The sequence below is a fragment of the Perna viridis genome, chromosome 14 (assembly GCF_037379345.1).
Source record: "Perna viridis isolate PV_CMFRI_1.1 ecotype Kerala chromosome 14, ASM3737934v1, whole genome shotgun sequence".
Taxonomy (NCBI): domain Eukaryota; kingdom Metazoa; phylum Mollusca; class Bivalvia; order Mytilida; family Mytilidae; genus Perna; species Perna viridis.
This window is the reverse complement of record NC_142458.1, coordinates 6,799,380-6,826,639: the sequence shown is the minus strand read 5'-3', so window position 1 is coordinate 6,826,639 and position 27,260 is coordinate 6,799,380. Positions and strand designations below refer to the sequence as shown.

The 27,260-nt window shown below is 33.5% G+C and overlaps 2 protein-coding genes and 1 pseudogene across 4 annotated transcripts in view; 2 read left to right on the top strand and 1 right to left on the bottom strand.

Moving 5' to 3' along the window:
• LOC148597960 (structural maintenance of chromosomes flexible hinge domain-containing protein 1-like) overlaps nt 1-3,413 on the top strand; it is a 73,166-nt gene extending 69,753 nt beyond the window's left edge. The window contains exon 48 of the mRNA XM_088562617.1: nt 1,719-3,413. Coding sequence (XP_088418743.1) covers nt 1,719-2,017 — 299 coding nt within the window. The 3' untranslated portion in view covers nt 2,018-3,413. The remainder of the gene's footprint in view (nt 1-1,718) is intronic.
• A 2,135-nt stretch (nt 3,414-5,548) lies between these two features.
• Nucleotides 5,549-9,414, top strand: LOC148597959 (uncharacterized; annotated as a pseudogene). Its single transcript, XR_015918509.1, has 2 exons — nt 5,549-5,570; nt 7,399-9,414. The product of XR_015918509.1 is annotated as an uncharacterized LOC148597959 (transcript).
• A 707-nt stretch (nt 9,415-10,121) lies between these two features.
• On the bottom strand, nt 10,122-16,128 carry LOC148597958 (uncharacterized). Of its 2 annotated transcripts, none has more exons than XM_088561343.1 (3): nt 15,998-16,128; nt 14,616-14,749; nt 10,122-13,130 (listed from the first exon to the last, which is right to left on the bottom strand). In XM_088561343.1, exons 1-3 carry the CDS (start codon nt 16,008-16,010, stop codon nt 11,574-11,576), a joined length of 1,704 nt encoding a protein of 567 aa, XP_088417469.1. In that variant the 5' UTR covers nt 16,011-16,128; the 3' UTR covers nt 10,122-11,573. The 2 variants fall into 2 exon arrangements, with proteins under 2 accessions (XP_088417469.1, XP_088417468.1); XM_088561342.1 differs by having other exon boundaries at nt 15,983-16,106.
• Between the last annotated feature and the right edge of the window lie 11,132 nt (nt 16,129-27,260).

The following is a 27,260-nucleotide window of genomic DNA, read 5'->3' as shown; positions in this document are numbered from 1 at the left end:
GAACATGGGCTACTTGGGAACATAAAAAACTAGGGTAAACTGGTATTTTGGGGAATTCTGCGTGATTTTTAAATAATTTTGCTAACAACCTATATTTGAACATAAATTTACAAAATTACTGCTGCCTGATTCTTTCATAGACAAGCACTTCAAGCATGTTATTAAAATATTTCAAGGGGAAAATGCTGTTGATTTATTAATGTGTTTGGGGGAGTGGTAAATTTCAAAGTTTCCTTATAAGACAAATGTATTTCATCTTAGTTTAAATGTGTTGGTGGTACCCCTAAATATCATGGGTGTTCTGCCCCAATGACATATTTGAAATACAAAATAGCCCGAAGCACGTCTAGTTTTAATATGAATACATTAGACATTTTTGTTACTATTTTCCCAGTTATGATGTGTTAGTCTATTCACTCACAAAATAAATTAAAGTCTGAATGACTTAAATGTTATGGTAGGTTTGTGAGTGAACAAACCAAACTCTTTTTTCATCCTTCTAATGAACTGACAATCACTTGACTTCCAGTGAACTGACAATCACTTGACTTTCAATGAACTGACAATCTCTTGACTTTCAATGAACTGACAATCACTTGCCTTTTAATGAACTGACAATCACTTGCCTTTCATTGAACTGACAATTACTTGACTTTCAATGTACTGACAATCTCTTGACTTCCAATGAACTGACAATCACTTCCCTTTTAATGAATTGACAATCACTTGCCTTGTAATGAACTGACAATCTCTTGACTTTCAATGAACTGACAATCACTTGCCTTTTAATGAACTGACAAGAACATCAGTTTTAATTTCCATTGAACCGTGACCAATTAGGCATGGTGCTGTGCATTGCTGACATCATGGATTTAACAATGTATCCCTAGTTGGACAAACCCATCTTACGATTTTAAGAATTTTTTTCCACATTTTTACTGCTTTACATTTCAATATGTACTCCTGTTGTCTTTGCACCTATTTATCACTCTTTTTCATCACACGAGGGTGAAGACTGTATATTACATGTTTTCGAAAAGAAGTTTGCCTCATGTATAGATGGGTGTCCAAGAAATAACCATTCATAATGGCTGAGTGCCATCAAAATACATACGTTAAAATGCCTTCACATATTTCTTAAGAAAGTGGTTGTAGCACATAATTTGCAATACGTCTTCATGCAGTGATTTTGTTACCCTTTTATTGCATTCGAATATTGACAGTTTCCCCAGGGGTTTCACAAAATGTTGAAGAATATTTTTCCCATAGGAAGGCAAATTTTTTTGAAACTAGTAAAAAGAAGCCAGTGAAATGTTCCTCAAGACATGATTTCTTGGCCCGGTGTTTGTTCACTTCCAAGGAATGTTTTTCTTCAGCAAGTCATAATGTAAGAAATATTGGGAGTACATATTTGTAAGTTCAGTTACGGTTTTCAGTTCCAGACTGGCATATGACACATTTCTGCCCCCCCTTAAATATTTTCCCAATGTGTTGAAAATAAGGCACAATTTCCCAAAAATAAAGGGTTGAGGCTGCTTTTATAACAAGGAACAAAATCACTTTCTTAAAAGACATAACTATGCCAAAACTATAAGTATACTTGCTGGTTATATATTTGAGGAGGTAGTTACCAAAACCAAATAATCAAGTCATCTTTAAATTATCCTGTTTTGGTAGTCAGTATGAAACAAAACTTCAACTGATTTTTGTATTTTTAGGTGTTACAATGCAAAGCCCTCGAGTCCCTCCAAACAGAACCAACACCCGATCTCAACCCTCAACACCTGAATTTAGAACTACCACGAAAGGTCAGACACCAACACCTGATGAATCATCTCCTAACAAACGAACCAGGACATCGATGGGAAATAGTTCACAACCAGTTTCTGTTTCATCTAGTCCTGCTTCTACTACCAGTGTACCTGCTACTCCAACACGACAGAGCAAACGTCTTTCTACTCAACAAACACCAACTCAGCAGACTCCTAACTCAGCAAAGCGAGCAAGAAGGACATGAGTGTTCACATATTGTTTTGAGCTGACTTTTGTGTAATGTTAAAAGTACTTGTTTTCCAGATGCTAAGATGTTTGTCTTTTCTGGTTTGGCTCTTGGATCATTTTATGTGCAGGGCCTCAGTTGAAATATTTAAAGCCTCTTTCAACTAATGAGTGGTATATTTGTATCTCTCTGTCTGTTGGAATCTATTCACAATTATCTCATTGCCAAATGAATGGATTGATTTCAAATATGACGTTTGGCTTTTTAATATATAGATAGCACAACACCATGTGCAATTTCATGTTGTCTATTTGTTTGTCGTCACATCCACATGCATATAAGTAAACTGTAAAGCATTATACATGTATTAGATTTTAATGAATAGTTATATGTTACTATTAAAAAAAAACCGAAGCTTTTGTTTAAATACCCCTGCTCTATGGGATGTTTATCATGGTGTCCGTCCATCCATTTGTCCAGAACTTTTCATTGCAGTTTTTTTTTTCTGCAAGTACTATTAAAGCCGCATACTATTTTGAAAAAAAAGCTTTATACAGGTCTGCTGTACCTTTGGATTCGATTTTAAAGTTAAGTGAAGTAATTTTGCAATTTTATATGAATTCCAAAAAAGGGTATGGGCTTTAATGCAGTTACTCATTGTTGACCATATTTTACTCATCTTCTCAACAATAATCAAATATTTAAGAAGGTAGACCTAGGGTATGGGACATAACTCTTGTAAATCATAAAAATGTTTGTATTATGTATATTATATCAATCTCATGTGAGCATCAAAGTAACAAGGATTGATTAGTTTTGAGAGCAATAACGAAAAATATTTGACAGTTTTTTTGTTTTTTTTTAATGTTTTATTTATTTATTTTTTTTTTTTTTTGTAACAAGACTTCGTGCGTTTTGCTTTATAATTTTTTCTATGGACTTGAAATTGAATGTGAATTTCAGTTCTAGCTTAAACACTGTGTAACTTGTGTACATAGGACATGATTTTAAATGTTCAAGTTTTATTGTGTTGTGTTAATTGTACTTATTTTCCATTGGTACTTATTTTCACTAATTTTCACTAATTTTCGCAGTCATGCATAACGCCCGAAAATAAGTACACACAAAAGAGAATTTCTACCATTATTCTTTGCATGAAAGCTGCTAAAGTCCATGAAAATAAGTAGCCGTGAATATATATTCATAGACCAATAATCGGGAAATTAAGTACCTGCTAAAATAATTACAATTCATATACTGTATGAATGTCATTTTAGCCATTTTATTTTGACAAATCTCGACTCTACAGTAATAACCAGAGTTCAGCTTTGTTTATGTTGTACATGATGTTGTTTCAAAGTCAATGCATAAAGATTTTTATTACTGTTAATGACAAATAAAGTTGACCTTTTGATTAGTTTATTGTACACTGCCACACAATGCCTGTCTGTCTGTTTGTCCCCTGATCGTTTCCAGATGATGACTTTGATCATTAGCAGGTAGTACAGCCCAGTTTCTGGGTAAGTGGCACACATTAAAAATATACAGAACTGCCACACAATGTCTGTCTGTCTGTTTGTCGCCTGATCGTTTCCAGATGATAACTTTGAGAACGAAATTCATAAATTTTAAAGAACTTTCCTCGGTTGTTTAATACCACAAAATGGGTTTTGTTAAATTTTCAACAAAATGCAAAATATAGTTTTCCAGTCATTTTGAATATTTTGCCATCCCCCTTTTTTTACCACTTAGTGGCATGTTATCAATTATTATTACATTAAATCTTCATTAATGCTATATTTTTTTTAAATTTATGAAATCTAATTAGAAAGAAGGAGTCACTACATGTTTTATAGTACAGTGGCGGATCCTGACACTTTGAAAAGGAAGAGGTGCCAGCCAGTGTTCCTCAAAAAAAGGGGATGCTAGGATGTTATCTATCATTTTTTGTCAATTTTACATTTGAAAGTGACAAATTTTCCTATGAAAAGGAGGGATGCCAACCCCCTGCAATCTGCCATTGTAGTATTGTAATATTCTACCAGCTTATTTTCACCCCACTCAACGAGGGGTGGTATATTGAATTACATTGTCTTTTTGTCAGTTATTTTGATCTTATAAATTTCACCACAATGACTCCCAGTGGATGGGTTGATCTCAAATTTGGTGTATATATATGTGGCTTTTATATAGAAGGGACATACTTTGTAAAGAATTTTAGTTGCTGTCTGATATCAACTTTCTGTTCAAGTTGGGGGTTTCTTAAGCATAGCACGTTAAACCCCAACAATCAATCAATCAATCCTAAGCATAGCAAAGAGTGCAAATTAAGTTAACCCTGCTATTCATCCTGGATGTTAAAAAAAATTCACAAGACATTACACACCACTCATGACAAGTCCTTTACCTGCTTTATTAATTTGCTATAAATTTATTAATTTCCTCCTTCGTCCATGCCGGACTTAACTTCTTATGAGCGACTTCGCAGGTGTTAATAGAAAAGCAGAGAACGTTTACCCTACTGGTGCACCTGGTACATGCTCCCTGTTTTAGTGGAGTCCAAGTTGCTCCTTGTTAGTTACTTTATATGTATGATTTTAGTTACTTTATATTCTTTTTTTGTGCGTTTCCATGTCTGGTCTTTGTCCCAGGATTGCATTCTTTTGTTTTCCACTAGAATCTTAGTTCCCTTGGTGACTCTTACATAGGGTGGAAAATTTTAGTAATGAGTGGTAGTGGTGTAAAAGATTTAAAGTAGTGATTAAGTATTATATAAATGAAATCCACTATTTTTTTCGATATCATTGTCTTTTGCTCAGTGGCCAAGATGATAAGTTCTAGTCTGATAATTATGACTAAGGGTAACAACAAAATAACCGAACACTTATCCGATTGATAATCAAGTCCACTCAAAAACAAATCTGGCAATTTAAATATTACACCAGCGGAGCAGCTGGTACCGCAATGGTCCTGACTTGATACAGGCACTTCAACTAAAGTGGTGGGTTAAATCTAGGTTTTACAGCTCGCTAAACCTCCCTCTTCCATTACGGCATGGCTATATCAGTGGTGAATTAGTATGTTAGGTTCGCTCAACTTATTGTTAACTTTCGTAAACTTTCCTAGAGGATATCGCCACGCTCTGAATTGGAAGAACCGATTATTGGTTCTGTACGTTTAGACCTAATAGTGACATTATTTTTTTATGCATGCTAATAATGCTGATAAAATATATTTACTTTTAAATTGTTAAAATCAAGTAAAATTACTTAATATTTTAGGCCCTTTTACCACGTGCACTCCAAAGTAATACATATAGTGACTTCATTTTCATATCTTCATATAATTTATCAAAGAAATAACATTATAGATAAATGTGAATATTTTCTTGTCAGATAAAACAACATGAAATTTCGGTTTGCATCTGGTTAACTTTAAAAGGTAAGGTCGATCTCATTTCAGTAATATTATGGTACGACTGATGATAGTTGAAGCCACGACGAATTGAAATTAAGAAAAGATACTTCTAAGTAACTTTGATCATTAACAGGTAGTACGGCCCAGTTTCTGGGTAAGTGGCACGCATTAAATAAATACAGAACTGACAAAGTCTAGGCAGTAGTTAATTGAAAATCTGTTTAACAAATGGCATTATCAGGGTAAAATCGGAAAGTTGGAAACCCGACTTTTTACAGGCTTATCCAAAATGAAAGGTTGGTTAAAGCAGTTTTTATAGCGCTAAACCTCCCGCTTTCATTACGGTTCACTATTTTCGGTGGATTTCAACACAAATGGGCAGCACAATTGCCAACAGTGAAATTAGGTAAAACCAGTGGCCAAAACAGTATAGAAGATATGAACAATAAATCAGTGAAAAAAAAACCACTATTTTCAACTGTTTTCTCAACATAAATTATTGAAATTGATATTGAATAATTAATTGGTATTTTGTTTGATTTATAAGATAAATGAATTTCAAAGAAGTCTAAAGGTGGCTTTAAGGTTTAACCCCTGTTACTCAACTTATGCTTGATTGTCCGATATGTTATAGTATTTGGTTTGGCTATTTTATAATAAAATACCATAAAATTGCACGATTTGTAATTGGTTTCAGTGTCGAAAATAATGCTTCATGACGAATGTGCTCACTTCGAAGATTTTGATTGAAAATTGATTGATTGATTGTTGTTTTTTTTTATCGCCAGTCGCAACAATTCATGCGTAATAAAGTTGACAACAATGTGTGACTGAACATAAATTGTGGATAGGATTAGACACTACGCCTAGAAATGTCACTGGAAAATGGGCAGGAAAGTATCGCAATTTGTTCTTGTCCCATGGAACCCGATACGTACGCCTCTAGATGACATGATCATACATATCGACCCAATTTATATCTTACTGTATTACTAAACTAACAACAATGTACAAAACTATAGATAAAGGACACTTTTCTGTGATAATGTCGAATAATGACATCCGTGTTGAATTAAACTTAACTTTTTTATTTGCTGACCTATGTATGAATGAATTGAAGTGACGGGAAGTCGATACTGTTTTTAACATTTAAATGGTTTGTTCTTTATTTAGCTGATTTTAAAAAAACTTGGAACCTATATTCTGAGTCAACCACTTTCGACGAAGAAAAAATCCCTGTTCTTTCTTGCATCATAATTAGTTTATTACATTGGAACAATAATATAATGGGATAAAATAACTCCTTTCCTTTCCTCCAATATCAACGTACTTGCCTGATTACAACATAGTCTCTTAATTAGATGCTCTGAAAACTTCATGCTTAATGATGATTTTTTAGGAAGAAATGATGACTTTAAAAATGAGCTTATATACTAGTCTACGAGTAAAAGGAAAAGGAGTCATATTAAAGCTTTTCTTGGCCTATGATATAACTGAAAACGAATACTCAAGTGTTATGAGCGTTTATTGGGAATTTGGAGACTTGAATCCATAATAACTAAGAAGACAAAATGACTTTTGAAAATATTTGCATTAAAAGGAAAAAAAGAACTGCCAAAAGTTTAAACAAAACTCAAATTTTTTGGTTCATTTTGTACTTTTTGATCACTTCCCTTTCATATTTTTTGACAAAGATAGAAATAGTGTCCACACCCATAAAAAACAACTTAATATTTAGGGAATGCATTCATTATTACATATAGTTTTATCATATGTGAACAATAAAGATGTTTTTTGGGTGTGTACATAGTTTTCCGGAAAACAATTGCAATTTTTACCATTTTTTGTTAAATACCGTTTAACTGTGATATCATTACAATAAACATTTTTAAAGCCGAGCGACCCTACATCTTTTAAGTTGCACAATACAATTCGTGTTATTTCAACCATTTGTAAAGGTTGACTTTTTTTAACCTTTTCAGAACGTGATGTCAGGAATTTGTGAACAGCATGACGGAGAAGAAGTCAGATTTTATTGCGAAAATTGTAAAGATCTAGCATGCGATGATTGCATTATTGGACCGCACAAAAACCATAAGTTTGTGAAGCTAAAAGAGTTTGGGGTCAGACAGAAACAGGCATTGCTCAAAGCCGTTACTTCAGCCGAAGAAAGTAAGATTCCTGCTATTGAATCCTCAGTAACCAAGGCGATCGAAAATCAGACCGTCTTCGAAGATCTAATCGAAGAGCAGCTGAAGACCATTAAAGCTAAACGCAAGATGGTCGACGATTTGTTTAATCAGCTTCAAGATGATCTTATCGAAAATTTTAACTCGGAAAGAACGGCTGCTAAAAAAGAATTTGAGCGGTTTAGAAAGAGACAAGAAAAGCGTATATTTGACTTGAGAGCATTAATAGAAACAGTAAAAGAAAAAAAGTCAGACATATCGGATTCCGATGTAGCCAAATGTTAAGTTGCTTTTAATAAGCTACTTCTGCACGATCCGTATGCAGACACAACTCCGAATTTACAACCTCCTATTTACCAGTTCAATGATTTGTTTGTTTCAAAGGAAAAACTACAACCCTTTCTAGGTCACATGGAGTCCGGGGCATATTCACTTGCTGACCCGGTTAACACCGGAAAAGCATCCAAGGTTAACGAAGAAGCTGAACAAATCGCAATTTCTAAACTCGACGAAGTTTTCAAGGAGTCGGAACAAATGCCTGAAAATGAAACGGACAATTACGTAGAAAATGTAATGTGGAAAAGAAAGGATTTTACTAAGTTGCAGTCGTTGAGCACGGATAAAGAAATCGCTTATATTGTTTTGCGCGAGATGCCCCTTCTTATATGGCTTGTGGGGACACACGTGACTGAAGTAGACTTCAGTGGTCAGGAACCAACTTCAAAACTACTTAAACAACTTGACCAAGATCCCAACGCTGCTGGATTAAATTCCAAGAATATGTTGGTGCTAGGATTCCCAAACAAGAAGTCCCTTAAACAGTTCCAAACTTCGACATCTGTGGTCACCCGGAGAGTAGCGTATACCTTGGGAAGCTCAAACGTATACATCGGAGACCAAACTATTTTCTGTATCGGACAAATGCAACACAGTGTCGAGGAACTTTTGCTCTGTCTCTTCGACAAATCAAAGGGGTCGAGCGGAAGGTACATTCTAAAATGGCATTCAAGTGGAAAGCAAATTCAACGGGAACTATCATTATTACCCGAAAAAGTCGACGTGAGCTACCCAATTCAAGTATGCCAAAATAAAAATGGATTATTTTGTCTGGTATGTCGACCAGAAAACGAATCATGGATTGTTGTGATTGATCAAAACGGGAATCAGAAATTCCGATATCCCCCGTTTGACGGAAAAGTAAATGCATTTACAGGTGACTCTGGAAGTTACGACATAGTTGGTGCGGGATTTATTGGTGATAGTTACATCACAGTGACCTCGCGAGCAAAACGCGAGCAACACTTAGTAGACATGAACGGACAGTGCGTACAAACGGACAGACTTCCAGATAGCCCAATATATAGTACAACTAATTTTGGCGAGTATGTTTGGATGGGATTTGAAAACGGCAAAGTGGCATTATTCCAGTGTAAGGAAGACAATATCTATGCCAATATAAAAATATGAAATAAACTTCATCTATACTCAATACTGAATTCATCTCTACACCTTGGCTGCGGAGCTTTAATCAAATGCGCGGATAATAGTACAGCACATTTGTTTTCTAAGATGCACAGTTTCTTTCATTATATTGCGTGTGAATTATACAATTAATTTTACTAATTCCTTAAGTTAGTTTTGTATATCACTACTAATAATTCCTTTTCAAATCTATAGCGATTGGTTTTACTGAAAGCATATATTTGGAACCCTGTGGTATAATTTTCAAGTTTAGATCCGTAGCCTATAAATGTGTAGACAATGTTAAATAACGAAATGATTCTAGATTTGATAAATATCTTCTTTTCACCTATTCGTCGTATTTTGACTTGGAAATTGTCCAAAAAGGCAAGGGGAAAGTTTTCGATTGTAAATAACTATCCTTTCCTTTGTCACACCATTCCAGCAGTTTCATGATCAGCGTATGGAGTTTATATCGATTATCTCAAACACTTTACTAGAAATTGCGGCTATTACACCAATTTCTTACAGGAAGAGAGCTAGGGACAGAGTTAATGATCATTTCTTACCAATATCGAATATGTGTTTGAACATTTAAAAAAAGGTTTTATCGATAATAACCGGTGATTGATTATTTCTTGCAGTTTGTGACCTAAACTTTACACCTGGTCGTGACGTATCACTGGCCTAATACATCACGATCAGCTGCTTAATGGTCAACTAACTCGAAGTAAGAATAAGAATCACACACCCGCTGTTCTCATGCAAGAAAAATGGGAAAATTCAGACACCTTTGGGTAAGATGTAATATTTCTATAACCAGGCGGTACCTCGTTTGAGAACGATTAAATCTTATCCTCGAATGCCCGAGATTTCCCTATCGTGCACTCGTGCATGTGTTATATTCTTAATTTCTCAAAACGCAGTTACTTAAATAACATGTTGACTTAAATTACTATAACTTGCAATATTTAATGCAAATTTAGCAATTTTTTTTAACAACATGTATAATGGGTAGATAATAATATGAGTGATAATGTAACAAGACAACAAGGAAGTGTTTAGTTTATATATTTACATTGACTAATATGATAAAAGTTTATACCAAGTTAAGCCAATACAATTATCTTAACGAATTAACTTGATCATCTTTAATTTGAATCAGTACAGAATGTTTTGATGTATTCATAATCTTTATTTATTTACGTCATATTTACATGATTTTTATACAATGGAACATACTAATTCAAGTATTTTAAACTTCTAAATTAACAAAAAAAAAACATAAGTTGTTGTGAAACATAATTTCTCCCATTCTAGCCCGTGATTTAAAATGCATATGACTTTTTATCCACTGGGTGATTAAATGTCTGCGCAACTTTTCCCACCATTTTATAATTTGTCCGACTACCGATTAATCTACAGGTTCCAAGAGACAATGCGATTCTCTTTAAGTCTATTCTTTATTTAGATATTTCCGGACTCTCTATGGTAAAGCTAAGATGTTTAACATGTTTGATATAGCTCGCACGCTGAAAACCGTGATTTTACTATCTAGAGAAGAAAATAATTCAAACAACTCGCAACTGAAAGAGAATCTATATATAGCGTGACTCATCGTAACTTCACAGCACGAGGAGAAAAATAACCTATATACGACTTTAATGCTCTCCATTTACGTCAAATCTGGTGGAATTCCGATTGCGGTTTAATACTAGACAAAGAAAGTATATCGGATATGAACGCTACAAAAACATATATAGTTATGTAGTTATGTCGATTTACGTCTCTGAACATAAAAAAAAAACACCTTAAATGTTTCTCGGACGTATGTTTCATTTAATAATTCTTTGTATACCCGATATAAGTAGTTGCTCCCTTTGCTCGATCTTACCCCCCCCCCCCTTGACCTCAGTTGACCTCGATGTAGGTAAAGAACTTTTGCGGAGCGGAAGTGAATGTGAGACTCGTCTTTACCACATAATTCTTTTATCTTGCTGGAGGTAATAAATGTACATGACGGTTTTCAGTCAAAACGCTTGATGAAATAGGACTAAAAACCTTGGTATACAGGAGAATATAAAACAAAATGCATCTCATCACGAGTTTCATTTTTAGAAAAAAGTGCATAATCTATTTTTTTTTTCAGAACAAAAAGACATAAAACGACTAAATTTTACGGCTCAATTATGACAGATAAGTTTAGCACATCTTTATCAATTCAAATGTATTTTGAAATTTTGTCTTTAGTAAAATGATCCAATTTTATTAATAATTGAACGCAGGAAAATCAGACAAAAAGCGCAATAGTCATAACACTCTATCTTACAGTGTAATCAATATAGCTTTTATCAAACAGTTTTTTAAATAGATAAAGATTTCAATGATTATGTATTGGAAGAGGATGTTTTGTGTATTCATCCAATTAACAAAAGATCTATTTATATGTGATTGATTCATTAAATGAAAAATATGTAATGCTTTTTACCAATCATTCAAAGTAAAGTTTACAGGTGGTAAATATCAACAACCCCTTCATCACACCCGACCCATATAAAATCATGTTCGTCCACGACACAGCAAACTGGTTTATTATTCAATTTCCGTTTCCAGCGGCAACTTCCCACTTCGTCTATAAGATGTTGTTGCTGGTGTACCCGACAGCAAACAGTAACATTGCCGTTACTTAGAAATCCTGCTCCTACTACCCTGTAGTCATCTATGTGTTTGTAATTTTTAGGATATTTGTAGATTATTTCTAGATTCTTGTTCAGTACTTGCACCCAGGAGTATTTATCGGTTTGACAGACAAGACAGAGACGCTGATTTCTATCTTTGCATATACTGATGATTTTAATGGCATCATCTTCAGTAAAGTAAAATGATCGTTTAATGGCCGTTCTTCTCTTTGAAGTCGTGTCAAAATCCCAAAGTTCAAATTGGTTTTCGTGCAATGCTGTGTTTTGCAGTTGGCCACAAACTGTTAAGTACGGACCCGTCATGCATAAACAATGTGGTTTCAGATGATCAATATCGATTCCGGGATTGAGTTTGTATGGTGGTTGTTTGGTAATGAAAGCCGTTGTCTTAATCAACTGCATCAAATGTGTAGTTGTCGCCACGAAAAGTATCTTGTTTATATTCACTGCAACTGCAACCGGAACCTCTCGAAGAGTTGTTAGAAGATTAATTGAAGTTTTTTCGTTTTCGAGATGAACACGCAGTAACCTTTCATTGCCAAGTATTGCTGCGTGACCATCAGCATAGGTTGATATGTATTTGATAGGACCATCAAGTTGAACATGGAAAGTGTGTCGTACTTCAAAGTTTCCTTCATCATAAACCATTTGCTGTAAATAAGAGTCTGTGTTAACTAATTCTGCCATACTGTCGTACGTTTCTTGGTTGATGACAGCGTTTGCATTGTTGGATGATATAACAGAACCCATCAATTTCTGTATATATGTTTTTGCATTACAATCTTCATTGAAAACATGAGCGATTCCTTCAAAATTTGGGGGAACGTCTGTATATGGGTCGCCTTGTACTATTTCATTCAGTATAATAGAACATCTTACGAAATCATCTTTTTCTAAATTCTTTTCCTTTAAGACACTGATTATTTGATTCAGTTTAGTAACACGGTCATTTTGCCTCGTAACAAAATTTCCGAACAAAGTACTTGATGTCTTTTCTTCCTTATCAACCAACTCTAACAAATCTCTAGTTACTAGACTAATAATGTCTTCTATATCTTTTTTTCTTTTTGTAATACTTTTTCGGTGACCTTCCATGTCGGTTTTGAACGATTGAAAATCCTGCTTAGCTTTATCAACCACCTCTCGTATTTCAGAAACTTTGGTTGAAGCTTGACTTATGTCTTCCGTTAGATGTCGCTCGTGTTTTCCCCCATAATCCCTCAACTTTACCCATCTATGGTCCTTATGTTCACTGAGAATGCAGTCGTCACATATCATCTTGGAACATCTAATGCAGTAAAATCGCACAATCTCGTCTGAATGAATTTCACATTGAAATTCCTTTTTGATTTTTTTAGGAACTGTCTGAAAAAAAAAATGATTCTACCCTTATTATTCTTCGTAATTCAATTACATACCAATTTTACTTTTATTTTTTCAACTATAATTGGTAATGTCCAGATTGCTTATTTACCTTGCGTGTTATAGGGCTAAACCTCACTACTAATCGCAGAATGAATATAATCATTAATAATCGAGATTTTCAGAAGTGTCATCAGTCTTTTAGGGCAACAACAAATTAAAAAAAAAACAAAACAAAACAAAAAACATAAACATAAACAGCATAAAAGAACAAATTCAAAAAACGAAAACAAAACAAACAAAATGATAACAAGATATAAAATTAAAATATGAATTTTTATTAGCAGTTGGTTTTGTAATATACTGATATTTTACAATGTATTTAAGATTGGACGTCTTATATCTGATGTTTCATCGATGTGTAACAGATTTTACCGTAGCACATTTTCAATGAGGAACGCTTCATGTCCAAAATATGCGGCCGGTCAATGCTTTTAAACGCTGATGACATCAAAGACGAAACATTCAGTTTCATATATTTGTCTTATTTTAGTTTTTATTATATTTTAGATATTAATGGAGAATATGCAACAGTGATCAATGAAAATCCAATAAATTTTGGGCGTTGCTGCCTAAAAGGCTGAAGATCTGTTTCATCGACTAATAAAACATCACGTGTACAGCCGATTTTCTAATGAGATCAGCGTATTTTAGTGATATGCATAGTAAATGTAGTTATTGAAATATGAACATCACAATTGATTAGATAGCAAACAATATTTATAAATTTATAAAAAAAAAATAATAATAAAAAAAAAAAAAAAACAAAAACAAAAAAACAAAAAAACAACAGCAACCATGAATAATATATAAGATGGTATTTTTTGTATTCAATGCGAATTACTGAAATAATTTTTCCTTCGATAAAAATTGTATGACAATGACTCAGGTAAATATCACTTTTAACGCTGTAACAATTTGTGTATACAAAGTACAAGAAATGAGCATGAGAAAACTCTATTTTGCAATTTTCCATTCCTGTTCTTTGATAAGTTTATTATCACGAAATAAGGAATTGATACTGGTTTTGAATATGGTCTATGTTGGGATTGACCGTTTTTTACAATCAAATAACGTCGGGTTAACTTCTTCACATCATAGCCAGATAATAGGGGATATTTTGCTTGGAGAATATTCGTAGGATGTTGCTTCCGTTAGTCAGCTTTACAAAATCACCTGCTCAGGGTGGCTGACTGAAACAAAGCAGGGTTTATTTGGTTAATGAAACGGGCTCATCCTGAAATGACGCAAAAACAAAACTAACCAATCAATCAATTAATTTGTGAAATGTTGCTGTCCATTCTAAAATTTGAAAAAAACAACATTTTTGGTATTTTCTAGGGGGAGATAAAAACGATATTTATCAATATTTTCATATCTCTACATTACTGACTATATACTGAACATAACTTTTTGAGAGATATTTACCACATGCGGTTTCAAACACTGAGCCTGGTGTTCATTTTCATTTACTTGGCCATTGTCATTCTGACGAGTGCCAGTATTATTTACTCCTGTGTCTTCGACGACGGACATTGAGTCAGAAGTGTCAGTGCATACATCTACAACAGAGAAAATCACTATCATACTTCATTTCTCTCCAGTATTGATTATACTAGATTCTAAATAGTTGTTTTGTAACAATGAACTATTACCCTTTGGCGCATAATTTTACTAATGTGCTAAATTTTACGATTTGCTCTTTTAAATGAGGAAAGTAATTTTCACGGTCTTAATTTTTTATGCCATAGATATGTATGGTTTACGGAAGATAACACTTTAAGTTAGCAACCTTCTATTTTCGTGATTTCCAGAATTTGCGAAAATTTTCCGCTATATGGTATTGTCTAAGATTTTTGCAGCCATCATTTATATTTCATTATTATATTTAGGGGAATTTCATGTTTAAAGTCAATAATTTTTTTTCTCGCTATTATGCTATGACTTAAGTTTTCTCCGAAATTAAACAGCCTAGAAAATTTCGAGATTTAATCGGTTTATTCTTGTTTATAACTGGCTCTTATATTTTTGGCACCCGTGGCTTTAGCTCCATGTATGACGTCTTCCTTGTCGCAAGTATCTTCTTTTTTGCATTGATTTACATGTCACACTAGCGTATTTTTTTCTATTGATATTAACATTAGAAAACACTATGTGTTTTTCTTTCTGTAAATTAAACCTGTAGTCCAGTGGTTGCGGTTTTTGATTGTTAATCGTTTTACGTTTTTACGGACTTGACTTTTTATGAGCAACTCGGCGGGTGTTTCTAGAAAACAGAGGACGCTTACCCTACCGGTGCACCTGGTCCGTGCTACCAGTTTTTATTGGAGTCCGCGTTGCTCATTTGCTTTTGTTACTTTGTATGTATGGTTTTAGTTACTTTATGTTCTTTGTTGTGTATGTCTGTTTTCCATGTCTGGTCTTTGTCCCTGGATTACATTCTTTTGATTACCGCTATAAAATTGGTTCCCTTGATTACTCTTTTGTATAGATTAGGTAGATTTCCGTCATTAATGAATAATTTTACAAGATCTATATTAGGGGATTGTACAGCTTGCTTTATGGTATGGGTTTTTGCCCATCATTGAAGACGTTGAGTTCAATTGTTCGTTACCTGGCATATGGTTGATAACTATCTCATTGGCAATCATACCACATCTCCTATTTATATATTTCTGACATCTCTACATTAACGCCCATGTCTTGAAATCGAAGATAGTATATACTCAATGAATTTGGGTGTGCCCGTTTGCACGAAAAGACATAAAGTACAATAATGTGTTTAATCTGCAAACCTATTTCAACAATACCTTCTTCAGACATCACTAAACAAACAAGTTCCGAAACTTGATCCAATATGGCGCATCTATTTATCTCGTTGTAAACCTCACCGAAACACAAGTACTATCTAAAAAAATCAATTTTTTAATGTACAAAGTACATATTGACTTTTATACATCCACTGGTTATTATCTCTTTTGGTTGTAAAGTATATTAATATTGTAAAAGCTATCTAATCTGAATAGTTCAACAACCTGTCTAAACCAGACACATATTTTACACTCCTAACATGAGTTACAATATATGTTTAAACCTTGGTAAACCGAACACCTTTCTAAACCGAACAAACTCTATAGTCCACAATAGGTTAAGTTTAAACAGGTTTTACTGTATCTGATGTACGAATATTTTGATTTCTGTGCTAATTTTATCTTTCTTTACATTTTATGTAGAATCTATAAATCTGACTTTCAGACTATAAAATCTGTATTTTTTTCCATTAATCCAATAGTTTAGCTGTCTGTAATGAAGCAGTACTTCACAAAGTCGTCATAAACCTCAAGGGACTAACGGTAAACATGATTTGAAATTGTTATTTGCAATTTAATTTTTTGCGATCCTTTGGATTTAGAAAAAAAACAAATAGATTGACGATTACACGGTATTTTGTGCACTATTTAACAGTTTTTAGTGGAGTCCGAGTAGCTCATTTATTTTTTTTACTTTGTATGTAAATTTTTGGTTATTTTGTGTTCTTTGTTGTGTTTGTCTGCTTTCCATATCTGGTATTTGTCCAAGGATTACATTCTTTTGATTGTTGCTAAAATCTTGGTTCCCTTGATTACTCCTCCTTTGCATCTATCCAGACGATGTTTTGAATATTCTGTTACTCGTTCTAACCAGGGTATTTTTGACTTTATATATTGAGACTGATCGTACCCCGGAGGAGACTGGTCACCACATAATAAAAAATTAATTTGTAATTATATCTATGCCACATCCACATGATATACGTAATTCAACCAATTTCATTAATGTTTTGTTTGTAAAAAAATACTTTTGTTATTGTCCCATGTTTACCTGCGTTTCTGTATCTATAATAATAATAAAAGTAATAATAATAACAAATATAATAGTAATAATACTTCTATACCATCGGATTACCGTAAAAATACTGTAATGTACGGAAGCCGGTTGGGGTCATTTGAAACAAAATAAATATGTCGAAATTACGACATACTATGTCGTAATTTCGACTTAGCTGTGTCGTAATTTCGACTTAGCTATGTCGTAATTTCGACATATTATGTCCCAATTTCGACATAGTATGTCTTTATTTCGACATATTTTTTTTTTCAAATGACCCTAACCGGCTTCCGTAGTAACGCGCTTTACCTCATACTAAAAATAACACAAATACAAATAAACACATTATTTACACATCAAAACTAACCAATACTTAGGGACCGGTCATTATTCATCTCCAGGGGTGGGCCGGCAAAAAAGTAGGGGCCAAAGAAAAAATAGCAGTACTTGAAAGGGGGTATGTATTTTTTGACTAATTGATGAGTGGTGGTCATGATTTAAAAAAAAAATCATTTACACATGTACTTGTGCAATATCCAGAATTTTATACATGATGTCCTGTGCAATAAAGCTTTTTATGTTTGGTTCAGTCATTGTCTCTCATTGTCAGTTTCATTTTTGATCTATGCATAGAAAATTACATTGCTTAAATTTTTACTTGGGGCCTTTCAGAGCTTACTACTAGATGAGGTTATCCTCATGATGAAGGTCTTGTTATGACCGCTGAAGGTATTAAATTTACCGCTGGTTGTTATGGTGGTTTGCATTTGTTGTATTATACAATATCTGTTCTTTTTCAATTACATGAAGTGTATGTGCACATAGCAAAACAGAACAAAAATATTTCGTTTTATATGAACCTGTTCAAACATTTGAAACATTCCTTAAATAACTTGTGATTGTACTATGTTTCCTTTTCTGTTTTGACTAAATCAATACATTGAAATTTCATTTTAAAAAATGCAAAGGGGGATTGACTTTTTTTTGTAATTGAGGAGGGGGGGTGAGAATTTTTCTGTGTTTGGAAAGGGGGGGGGTTCAGTTATTTTTTTCCGGGATCATTTTTCAATTTGCCGGCCCACCCTGGAGTTTAATAATGACCGGTCCCTACACCAATTAAATTGAAATGAAATGTTAATACAAAATTCAAAATTTACTGCAAAATGACCCTTTCATGCTGATTTCCGATCAAGTCCAATAAGTACTTCCCCAGGTAAACGCAACACAGCCCCGTTCCAAAAAAAGGTTAGACACGATTAGTTTTTTTGCGGCCTTTCCATCGCGGAAGTATTGACTGAGTCTGCGCAGAAAAAAGCACAAAAAAGTCTATTTGCTATAAATTTCATTGTGAATTGTTGATTAACTTATCCATAAAACACACAAATAAATCGACAATATATTTTGTGCTTATCATCTTTGGATTAATATCTAGACGGATAAATAAAATGAAATGTATGATTTAATTGGTTACATTCTTCAAGGAGTTTTTGTTTAATTTATATTGTGGCGCCACATGATTAGGGACGGAACTCCTTTGACTGGCATGATATCTTCATTTCGTAGCAAAAAGAAAAAAAAATTCTATCTACATCTATTTTTGTTAAAACAGGAAATAAAATTTTCAATTATCTTTCAATAACGCGAAATGGGACTTACAACACAAATACCCTTTCTGTATTTACTCCATTTTATGACCGGTTGTCTTACAAGACAGAAAACAGAACAAAACAAAACCAACAACTAACAAAACAAAACAACAACAACAACAACAACAACAAAACAAAGAAAACGAAACGAAACAAACAAGTAACAGATTAATACACTACATTGCATCTACATACCAATTTGGCCTATTTATTTATTCATAAATTTGATGTGCACTTTCTATTCAAAATTAGATATTCACTGCACGCACTATTACTTGATTTATCACTTAATTACACACTCTATAATACACTTTTTGTACTTATAAAAACTTTAAGCACATTGTACAAATATGAAAAAAATCAATTTGTCTGCAAACAGAAGATTTATTAACAATTGTTTAAAATTTTTGTCTTATGTATGTGCGAAGTAACAATTGTGAAACAGTTATGAGAAAACCTGGTTAAGATTCACAATAAATCTTTAAGTTAATCTATTCAATTGTCAATCAGGAATGGATTCATTATCAATGCGGTCTTTTCTTTTGAATAATTGAATTGCGGAATGCTAACCAAAAGTCTCCATGTCACTTTACAATGGGTAAAATATAGGGACAGACCGCCAGCGATGTCGTTACCAAGTAGATGCATTAAAAGATGAATGATAGAAAATGACAGAAATAGCGTATATTGGAAATGAAATATGCAGTTTAATCTTTTACGCTTACCCTCCCGGTGCATCTGGTCCATGCTCCAAGGTTTTAGTTGAGTCCGAGTTACTCATTTACTTTTGTTACTTTGTATGTATGATTTTAGTTACTTTATGTTCTTTGTTGTGTTTTTCTGTTTTGCATGTCTGATCTTTGTCCCTGGATTGCATTCTTTTGATTACCGCTATAACATGGGTTCCCTTGATTACTACTCTTTAACAATTAAGATTAAAATATAAACCAGTGTAAAGGGATTTACAGCATGGATGGTGTTTGTGTCAAAGCATAATGATTTTTTTTCTGCGAACATTGTCAATATTCCCAGCTTGGTTTATCCTACTTACTCTTTATTTGAGAGACACACGTTTACTCAGTGCAAGTATGAGAATGCTTTACTGGAGAAGTAACATAAATGATCGAGGATTTGGTGGTTACCGCATTCTATGAATATTCATTTTATTTTATCAAAGTTTTAGGTAACACTTTTGTACACGGAGAGAATTGAGTTCAGAATACGCTAGTGTGAAATGTGCTACAGAACATATTTCATTAAAGCTCCCATGTAAAATTTATTTTTTTGTTCAAATGTGTTAAAACGGTTTGAAAGAAGAACGTTGATAACTAAGCAACAGATATTAACAAGAAAGAAAGTAACTCGCAGCAACAAGATAGATAATGTGACAGAATGTCAAATGAAAGAAATACTTTAACCAGGCGCCATTAATAGGGACATATCCGGTGTGCATCTCCCTAAAATTGGGACAAAATATATGTTTGCATAAAATCTTGACTCAAGCTTAAATATTTCTATTTAATTTCATACTAATATATGTTCATGTTTGTAATGCGCTACCAAAACATTGCTAATAACCTTATTTAAAACCAAATAGTCATTTTGCCTAAAACACACAAACAAATAAGTTGTGGTAAAATTCTCCGCAAATGGTTTTTGTAAGCCTCATTATTAGTACTTTGAATGTAATTTAATGTACTTTTGTTTCCGTATTTTGTCTCACAATTTCAAAAATACGTACATTGATTTTGCCTCCGACGATATGACACTATGAGGTCGTATGTTTCTGTGTCTAGAATAAATCATATTTATTACTTTAGAATGTAAAAATACATAAGTAAATACAGAGTAACCAGTCCAAACCGGACCTTGAATAATCCGAAAACCTGTTCAAACCAGACTTTTATTCTAATCTCTTGATGTGAGTTTAAATGTATTTTGAACCTTGGTAAACCGAACACCTTTCTAAACCGAACACCTGTCTTAACCGAACAAACTCTTCAGTATGTTAAAACATGTTTTATTGTAATCGTTTTGTCTCAATGTTTTGCAACACCTTACGGAAAAGATTTATCATATTCTTTTACTTCACCTTTGGCTTAATTTTCTGTTCGGAAATGCTGGTTTTTATAATGATACTTTTGAATTAGAGCAAATTAAATATAACTCATGCTGGTGGGTCTATCTCATATAAATGACCCACCATGACATTTCCAGGTGTATGTTGATAGACTGTATTTAAATACCCAGAATTCATTTACAATTGACAAATGTACTAACCGAAAACAAAGCATGACCTTGTTTCAATATCAATCAAAACTCAAAACAAATAAATTAATAATCAAAATAATCTAAATGTTAATGTATTAAATCCTTTCTTTTAAATTCACAATGTTTTTGTAATTAACAAGGGAAGAACTACTCTTGAAAATAGCTAAATTAGTGAAAGCTGATGTTTGTTTAAAAATGTGTTTATGTATTTTATGTAAAGAACATGCAATGAGAATCTTTATTGGAACAGAATAACCATGCTTGAAGCTGATTAGATGTCTGTATTAATTTTGCACTTGGAGTCCGCTTGGTATTTGAGAACTTGCCTACTCTAGGGTCCCTCTCGAACTTATGTTTGCTTTTTCTGAATAGGAGAACTTAGCTTTGTCGTAACGGAATAGAAGCACGTGCCTGCAGCACGCTTGGATCCGATGAAAAAATGGGATGAAAGGATATTAAGGTCGATTGATTTTGATTTCCATTGAAAATAGGGAGAAGAGGAAAAGGAGGTCGGGCAATTTAGCCAGGGTTACCCTATTGAACCACATGGAGCACACAACTCAGTTGCACTGTGGATAGAGCGCCATGGCCACCGGACATGATTTTGAGCACTATTTAGTCGCCTTCAACGACAACTTTAGCGTTACAACGGTCTATTCGTTTGACACTCGGACCCAGCTGAATTTACCCGTCTTATTCTCTAACATAATTCAGGCTTGGTGTTTAAGGGTTTAAGGAGATCATACTTCCCCTAAACGTATTCTCTTGTATCCAGTAGAAATTTGTAGTCATGTAATATGGTTTCTAGGGTTTGTGCTTATGGAATATGAGTACTTGCCGACCTGAAAATCGTCTATTTCGCATATGGGAGGAGCAATTTCTACGTCATGTATTTACATCATATATTTAACAATAAGAATTGAATGTAGGAAATTGTGGCTTGGTTGTACATTAGTGTAAAGTAGTTCGAGTATCAAAATTCGAAACAATAAAGGAAAACACAAAATTCGTTTTGATTATCGACCCTGGCATTGTCCTAAAATTCATCCATCAACCAGACTTTCTCAGTTACGTATTTTGTGTTTGTTTGCTTAAAATTTTTGGAAATGTTTCTTCGATAGTCAAGATATTATATTGCTAGATTTTATCATGTCATTTATAACTTCATCCAATGTCTGAAATGAAACTATACAGCTACAGCTTAATAAAACAAAATGAATTGTAAGCAGTACAGTTCTTAGACATACTCCATAAACCATTTAAGGGTCACTTTTGAAATCATGTGTTTTCAAAATGAGTACAATTCAGATTTATTTCAATTAATGGCAGTAAATATCAATTTGGAGACACATGAACATTAAAGAAACAAATCTGTCTGTTATTAATTCAAATAAATCTTCATAGCATTCATTAAAAACATATATTTTAAAAAAGGCCCTTAATTTTTGTATTGGAGTATATGATTCAAAGGTCAATAAAATATCGTCTTTGTTTCGCGTCGTCACGTTGAGTCCATGTTTTTGGATTTTGGCGTAAATATCTTAATCATCTCACTGCTGACATTTCGGTATTTTTTTGCTGATATTCAATATTGTCTCCGTTCGAGTTTAAACTTTTGACATCTAGTCATCTGATCTACAAATATCACTGTTGGAAACTGGTTTTAGAAAAGATCGTGAACTTAACACCGAGCTCACAAACTAATCTAAAACCTAGACAGCGACACTTTCGTGACTACAGAATAAACAAGTTGAACAATAAAGTAGCACAAAATAATTAAATAACACCATTTTGATTCATTCAAAAGAAAACGATATAGATCGTAAATTACCCTGCTTAATGGGGCTTTATGTGACCGTCCTTGGGAGTATTTATATAAAAAAAATGAAAAACAAATTGTTTAAAGTACATTTGATGAGAATTATCCGCAGTACACTCGATTATTTGACAAAAGGCAGTTAAGGCTAGTTATAAATAGTTTAAACCGACCAAATGGTAGTTTTTATCAGAAGCGGACGTAGAAAATAATAGCAGTGATAAGACCTATATTGCTACCACACTCTCCAAAGAAGATTGTGGAAAACCATAAATCTCTGCTATCCTCTTTTGGTCTCTCTACCAAGGACGATGATTGTGATTTACCGTCTATGTACTGGATTCCACAAGAATCAATACAAAAAATGTTGTATAGCTGGATCTGCAAAATGTACCACCAAACCTCTTTGAAGTCCTACCACAACACTTTTTACTCCCGTAGTAGTATTAATTCAATATGGATCCTGAAAAATTCGAAAGATCTTTTGGAGACCATTAGTTCAAGACTATTATCTGAATATAATAGCATTAATACCTATGATTTTTCAACACTGTAACTTCTATTCCCATACTCAGTTAAAATCCCGACTTAAAAACATTATACATCGTTGTTTTTCCAAAAAAAGATAGTACACCTAGATACAAATATATAGTTCTTGGTAGAGATTCCACATACTTTGTAAGAAATAATTCCAAATTACCGCTATAACCTTGGTTGCCTTGATTACCCTTAGCTCCTTTTCCATTAACCGGTACGAACCAACTTTCTATAATTCTACTTCCGGATCTGGTTCTTTTGATTTCAGCTAAAATCGTGGTTCCCTTGATTACTCTTCCTTTAGTTTACTCCGTCAGCGTTATACCGTATTTGATCAGGTAAGATCAAAACAGAAACTCTGATTTCAATGAAAATGTCAAAAGCAATTTAAATCTCATTTTGTTTTAGGTTCAGGCACAAATTATTCTATTTGCCACGTAATAATAAAATGAGGATCTACGATAATTTTTGCATGAGAAATTTACTCATTCTTGTCCTATTTTCAGACATTTATGTATCGTGAGGCTACTATTCGTGTTAACAAAGCATTTTAAGCAGTGTACACATTTTCGCTATTTTCTCAATTAAAGTAAAATAATCCGAGCAAAATTCTGATACAGCAAACTGTTTTCTGTTTTGATCGATTTATGCTATTCCGATTAACTATTTTATTGTAGAAATACTTCTTTCTAATTTACATTTCTTGTTTCCAAATTGAATAGAAAATAATAAAAAAATATATCGGCACAGGCAGCAATAAGCATAGTTGTTTTCTACCCCCGAAATCAAGATTTAAATTAAATATGCTGTTATTTGGTATTCAGCTATACCATGATATAATGAGCTGTAATGGAAACGGAAGTTAAGCGCGCTATGAAAATAGTTTAACCTACGTTTCATTTTGAAATGCCTGTTCCAATTCAGGACCTTTGCGGCTGTTTCCAATTTTCCGGTTTTTACCCTGATATTCCTATATGTTAAACGGACTTTCTTTTGGACTTTTACTTTTGACTACTGTCATGATTTTGTAAGTTCGCTATTTTTTTTATTACCCTTCGTTTACTCATCGTGATAAGAAAAAGGATTTTTTAGATGATAAATAAAGTATGTTTTCTCTCCATTCCCGATTAACAATAGAAACAAAGAAGAAACTATCTTTGTGAACACAAATCTGATTGAAAAGATTTTTTTTATTTCAAGTTTATTTTTGGTCGAACATTTTGACAAGATTTTTTTCATTATTAGTCTTAAAAATATTCAGACAGTTGGTAAAGCATGAACTGGGATAACTTTGTAGTTTCCTTATTTATACAATGCGGAGAAAGGAATAAAATCAGGATTTTCTATATCATAGTAAACAAATGAGTAAATAACATAGCATGAGCATGACTGGTCTATGAATCCATCATTTTTTAACAAAATATTTCCAAACATCTCTACTGATGCAGTTTTCATAACAATGTTATACAAAATAAAGATGAATATCTTTAGTAAAATTATATTGTCATATTTGGGTTTTCTATGCATGCAGCTTCCAGATTTTCCCATTTTGTCTGATTCTTACTGGTTTATTTATCAACTTTCAGCTACAACTACCGGATTCATCTACAAGATATTGCTCTTGGTATGCTCGACAGCAAACGGTAACATCACCACCAAGAAATCCGCGCCTACTCTATTGATGTAAGCAAGCTGGTTTTAACTTTCTGTATATTTATAGACCTTCTCTACATTTGCGTGATCAATTTTGCGGACAGGACAGAGGATCTCATTATTTCTATCTTTGCAAATATTACTAACTCAAATCGTGAAATATTCAGTAAAGAAAAATGATTATTTGATGATCGTCGTATCAAAATCCCAAAGTTCAAATTTATTTTCGCCCATAGTGTTTTGCAATTGCCCATATACTGTTAAGTACGGACATGCCGTTAGTAAACAATGCGGTTGTAGGGGATAAATATCAATTTCGGGAGCAAGTTTTTAAGGTAGTTTTTCTGTGATAAAAACTTTGGTCATATCCAACGTCAATAAGTGTGAAGCCGTCGTTACGAAAGTCTCTTGTTTATATCATTAGCGACTGCAACATGGGGTCTCTTGATGATTAATTGAGTTTTAGACTATTACTAAGGAGGCAGACCAAGGGTAAGGGACATAACCCTTACAAATCATTGGAACGTTTGTATTCAGCATTTTACATGAATGTCATGTAAGCATCAAAGTAACTTTGACTGATTTCATTGGCCTTTTAAGGAAAGCTTTGCAAAACAAAGAATGTGTTGACTTACTCTACCATATGTTTTGTGATCAATTACAGCTCTGGCATTATTGTATGATAAAACATAACCGATTAATTTTGCTTACATGGATTTTGCATTGCATTCGTTATTGAAAACATGAACGATTTTATCCAAATTTGGCGAGACTTCTTTATATGGATTGTCCTGTTTGATTTCATTCAGTAAAATGCGAATTGTCTTTTTCCAAATAACTTCTTGAATCTTGGTTCCCTTGATTACTCTTTCGGATGTCTGAAGATCCTGTTTAGCTATATCATCGACCTTTTGTATAACGTCATCTTTGGATAAATATTGACTTATTAAAGTTTGTAGAAAATGTTTATGTTTCTTGCCATACTCACTTATTTTTTTAAATTGATGGAATTTAGTGTTCACTATTTATTATGCAGTTGTCATACATCATCTTAGAATAGTTAACGCAGAAAAGTCGTAAATGTGAATTCCACATTGAAATTCCTTTTTTAATTTCTTGAGGAAAAAAAATCATAAAAATCATTTTTATGTCTCAGTTTTAACTTGTTTTACTTCCTACCCACCCCAGATTTGTTGTTATTTCTTGGTGAGGACATTTTCGTACAGTTCGGATTGCTAATTTTATTGATTTTTAACAAGCCCCACACAGACGGAGACGCGTTTGTTTTTTCTTATAAGAAATATCTTCATGCAAGTCGTCTGAAATTCAAAGACAATACCTCAATCAAGTATTGACAATCACCTAAGGTCAAATCAATTCGTTTTGTATTCAGAACACTAGATTTATGATTTTTTTTTTATCTAATAGGGTTATAAAAGCATCGAATGAGAGTTAGATAATGCTTGCACATGGAGCTTGGAGCTAGGGGCTTGTTGTTGCTAATACGTGTTTCTTTATAGCGGACTTAAGCTGATCTGATCCGAAAGAAAGGATTTTGTTTAGCTAGATCCTTTAATCTTAGTTTCCGATATATAGATGACGTATTAAACAATCCTACTTTTGGGGATTTAATACATCGCATCTACCCCAAAAAACTTGAGATAAAGGATCCTACCGACACTTTGAAGTCATCTCCATATCTTGACCTACACTTAGAAATAGATAGTAAAGGAAAACTGTTGATAAAACTTTACGACAAACGTGATGACTTTTCATTCAGAATTGTCAACTAACTTTCCTTTCATCTGTGGCAATATCCTTCCAGCACCTGCGTATGGTGTATTCATATCACAACTCATACGCTATGTCAGAGCCTGCCGAAACTATGCAGACTTTTTGTGTTGCTCTAGACTTCTTACAATTAGGCTTATCTTATGGAACAGGGTCATGTTGCTAGATTGAAGTCATCACTACAGACGTTTTATGGTCGTCATTATGAACTCGTGGATCGTTACGGTGTATCCATCTGAGCCATGAAAACTAATTTGTTCAGTGTCATAGCTTTCCTCTTTCGTCTACCCCGGACTTGACTTTTTATAAGCAACTCGGCGGGTGTTTCTAGAAAAGCAGGAGATGCTTACCCTACCGGTGCACCTGGTCCATGCTCCCAAGTTTTAGTGGAATCCGAGTTGCTAATTTACTTTTTTTACTTTGTATGTATTATTTTAGTTTCTGTATGTTCTTTGTTTTGTATGTCTGTTTTCCATGTTTGGTCTTACATTC